This window comes from Quercus suber, unplaced genomic scaffold, assembly GCF_002906115.3.
Source record: "Quercus suber isolate HL8 unplaced genomic scaffold, Cork oak 2.0 scaffold_2, whole genome shotgun sequence".
NCBI classification, from domain to species: domain Eukaryota; kingdom Viridiplantae; phylum Streptophyta; class Magnoliopsida; order Fagales; family Fagaceae; genus Quercus; species Quercus suber.
The window spans coordinates 1,923,987-1,927,259 of NW_027069469.1; the positions used below are offsets into that span (position 1 = coordinate 1,923,987).

The following is a 3,273-nucleotide window of genomic DNA, read 5'->3' on the forward strand; positions in this document are numbered from 1 at the left end:
ATCAATTGGCTCAAATAATCTCTATTGTAATTTTGTTTCTAGTAACAGACAAAAAAGAAAAAAAGAAAAAACACAAACCAAACACAGGTACATTTGGACAATTCATCGTCACAACCCTACATTTACAATCAAAAGTACAACGCACATCCTTCTTAGTTCTTACCAATTTCACCGAAGGGTAAACTGAAAAATTATTAACTTTCACCGACACCACTATCCAATTACTATATAAAAAAAAAGTCAACCAACTGCCACGATTTTGTCCTACACCACACCCCAAAATCGGCGCCGCACCCTGCGCACGTTATTCCACACGGCGCACCGAAAAAAAACTGAAACGAAATTTAAGCATCGTCACGTGCGTGTCACGTGAACACCGGCGCGTCTTTTCCGAAATCCATAGACGATTTAGCGGAGGCCGGAATGGAAGCGAAACGGCACGAGAAATCGCGGCCCAAGTAGTCCTCATCCAAATGACCGTTCTGCCCCGGACCCTCGTCGAAGTTCAGCGCGTAACTCAAGGGGTCGTATTGGAATTTCGTCCTGTTGAACCGGTTCTTGTTGAACCGGCGAATGAAGGTCTTCCACTTCGGGCCGGCGACGATCTCGGACCACCCCCGGAAGTTTCTCCAACTCCGGACCCACCACTTGTCGTCGTCGTTCATCTCCGCCGTCCGTATGCGCTCCCACCACGACGATCCGACGGCGGAGGAGGCTCGCTCTGATCGTCCCACGCACGGAATCCATGAACAGCAGCCTCTTTTGGCGAATAATGACTCGTTCATTTCGTCGGTTTCGGCCGGCGAGGCTCTCTCCGCCGACGACATTTTCCAATACGCGCACAAAAATTAGGGCTGTATGTTTTTGCAGAAATGGAGAGGAAGAGAGAGAGAAAGAGTTACAGTTTCAGCAAACGGAGACCTAATTCTCTCTCTCTCGCTCTGTGTGTGTCTCTGTCTTCTCTCTGGCTATAAGGGGGCGTAACCGAAACATTCGCTGGAAATTGCAGTTACCATTACTGGCAAATGCCGGTTTGCTAGGTGTCTATCCAATATGTTATTATTGTTAATTTATTACTATTATTATTATTATTATTATTTTTCCTGTTTTGGGTTAGTCTCTAAAAACAATTTTAGTAACACAAACTAACAAATAAATAAATAAAATTTTACACCTAATATATTTGGTGAATTATAATGTTCAATCTTTTTTTTTTTTTTTTTAATCCACTAAAAGGGTATGAAAAACATACTGTAAGTTAAACATCTTAAAACGATGCCACTTCGCATTTTAAAAGAAAAGAGTTTGAGAAGGTATATAAGCACAACAAAATCTCATAACATTTTTATAACATTTGAGTTATCGTGGGTTTTGAGATAATCTTATTTTATTTTATATTGATCTATAATGAATTGACAACTCAGTTTATTTTGAAAATATTGTGAGATTTTGTTCCAAAAAAAATAAATAAAATCAAGAGTTAACATTGTTTTGGCAATGGATAGAACTTGGAAGGACTAAAAAAGAAAAGTTATCAAAGTTTAATGATTAAAATGATAATATTTAAATTTAATGCCTAAAATAACAATTCAGCAAATTTATATGGTATAAATTGTATTCTTTATTTTTAAATTTGAGAAATAGAATGGAATGGAAGATAAAATAGACATATATAGCTTATATTAAAATTTGTGATTTATATGGTACTAACTTAATAATAATTTATATATATTAAGAGAATTCAGAAAGTTAGTTATTACTTTTTTTACTGTAAAAAATACCCTAAATTTAATTAATCTAAACCAATCAAAATGGAGTTTGTGGGACCTATGGGCCTGATAGCCTCGGCCCATCATGAAACGGGCCCCAGGCCCAGGCCGAGGAGCATAGGCTATTTGTTGTTAGGGTAGGGGAGAGTCTCTTTTCCCGATCCACGCCGAGGACAACCTTATCCTCGGCCTGACAAAGGTGATTTTGGGGAAAGACAAACCCCAAAATAGGCTATCGCTCTCACATTTAATGCGCTCAACTAACCCCCCCTGGCCGCATTAATGGGGAGGTAACCCCTTGGCAGGATAACGTTGACCAGAGTGAACCACTTGAGCACCGATAAGGCCTCTGATGGGACGGACGACCAGAAAAAAAGGCCAATAGGTGATCAACAGATGGAAAGAGGAGATAGGAAGATGAAAACTATAAAAGAAAAGCTAGTAAAGTAAGAAAAAAAAAAAAAAAAAAAAAAAAAAAAAAAAACTGTACACCCACGTTTTAGTCACACATAGCTCCAAACTTCTACCCAGTAATTTTAAATATCCCCATTATCATTAAGCAATTATTAAGCACCGTTTTAAATTTTTTTTTTAACCCCATGTTTTAGGGAATTGGATATAAACAAAAATTAAAACAAATATTATCCTTATTTTCCTATCTTTATCACTACTTTGGATAATTTTCTTCTTTTTTTATTTTTTTTTTATTTTTTTTCAGTTTTCAAAAAGATAAAGTTTAGCTACAAAACCAATTGTAGCCTAAAGCTACAAACTACTCTAATAAACTAACATGTGTAAAAAATGGCATGTGCAATGCACATGATTACTTAAGTAAACTTAACCCAACTAACCTTAGTTAACTACACCACCTATTAAAAAAATTAAAAATTAAAAATAAAAACTAAAAACCTAAAAGAACCTATACGTATAATCTCTCTCTCTCTCTCTCTCTGTCTCCCATCGACTTGTCTCTCTAAACTGTAACCCAGAAACCCAGCTCCCACCAGTCACCCAAAGCCTCCTGTCTCCACTGCCGACCAACCTCAAATTCTGTACTGTCTCCACTGCCAGCCCACCACCTCAAATCCTTCTTTGTCACTACCGCTGGCCCACCCAATTCCACCACTCAAAGCCACCTCTTGTACGTCGCTTCGCCGCTTCACCAGTCAAAACTAAATTTCCTTTTGTTTTATTTATAGAAAACTAAATTTACTCTTTTAATTCTATTAATTTTTTTTTGAATGAATTGTGTTTGATTATTAATGTGAGTTTTTGATTTTCTGGTTTTGTTTGATTATTAATGTAAACATTATTGCTATAGTAGAGTGCTACACAATGCATAACTATGTTGTATCATTCATTTTATTTTCATTCTTTATAAGTGCTCATTTTAGTAAATCTTTGCATCCCTATGTTTCTGCAAGCATCTCTTGTGGTTCTCTAATTCAATACCAACAAAATTTAATCAATTAAAAATTTGGAGTCATTAACTTGTCGAGGGAGC

The 3,273-nt window shown here is 36.7% G+C and overlaps 1 protein-coding gene across 1 annotated transcript; it reads right to left on the reverse strand.

Moving 5' to 3' along the window:
• Positions 1 to 365: 365 nt before the first annotated feature.
• On the reverse strand, positions 366 to 827 carry LOC111988914 (uncharacterized). Its single transcript, XM_024020718.2, has one exon. It carries the CDS (start codon positions 825 to 827, stop codon positions 366 to 368), a length of 462 nt encoding a protein of 153 aa, XP_023876486.1.
• Between the last annotated feature and the right edge of the window lie 2,446 nt (positions 828 to 3,273).

Excerpts from the sequence above, each read along its gene's own strand:
- LOC111988914 (XM_024020718.2), bottom strand. The coding sequence starts at position 827 with ATGTCGTCGGCGGAGAGAGCCTCGCCGGCCGAAACCGACGAAATGAAC.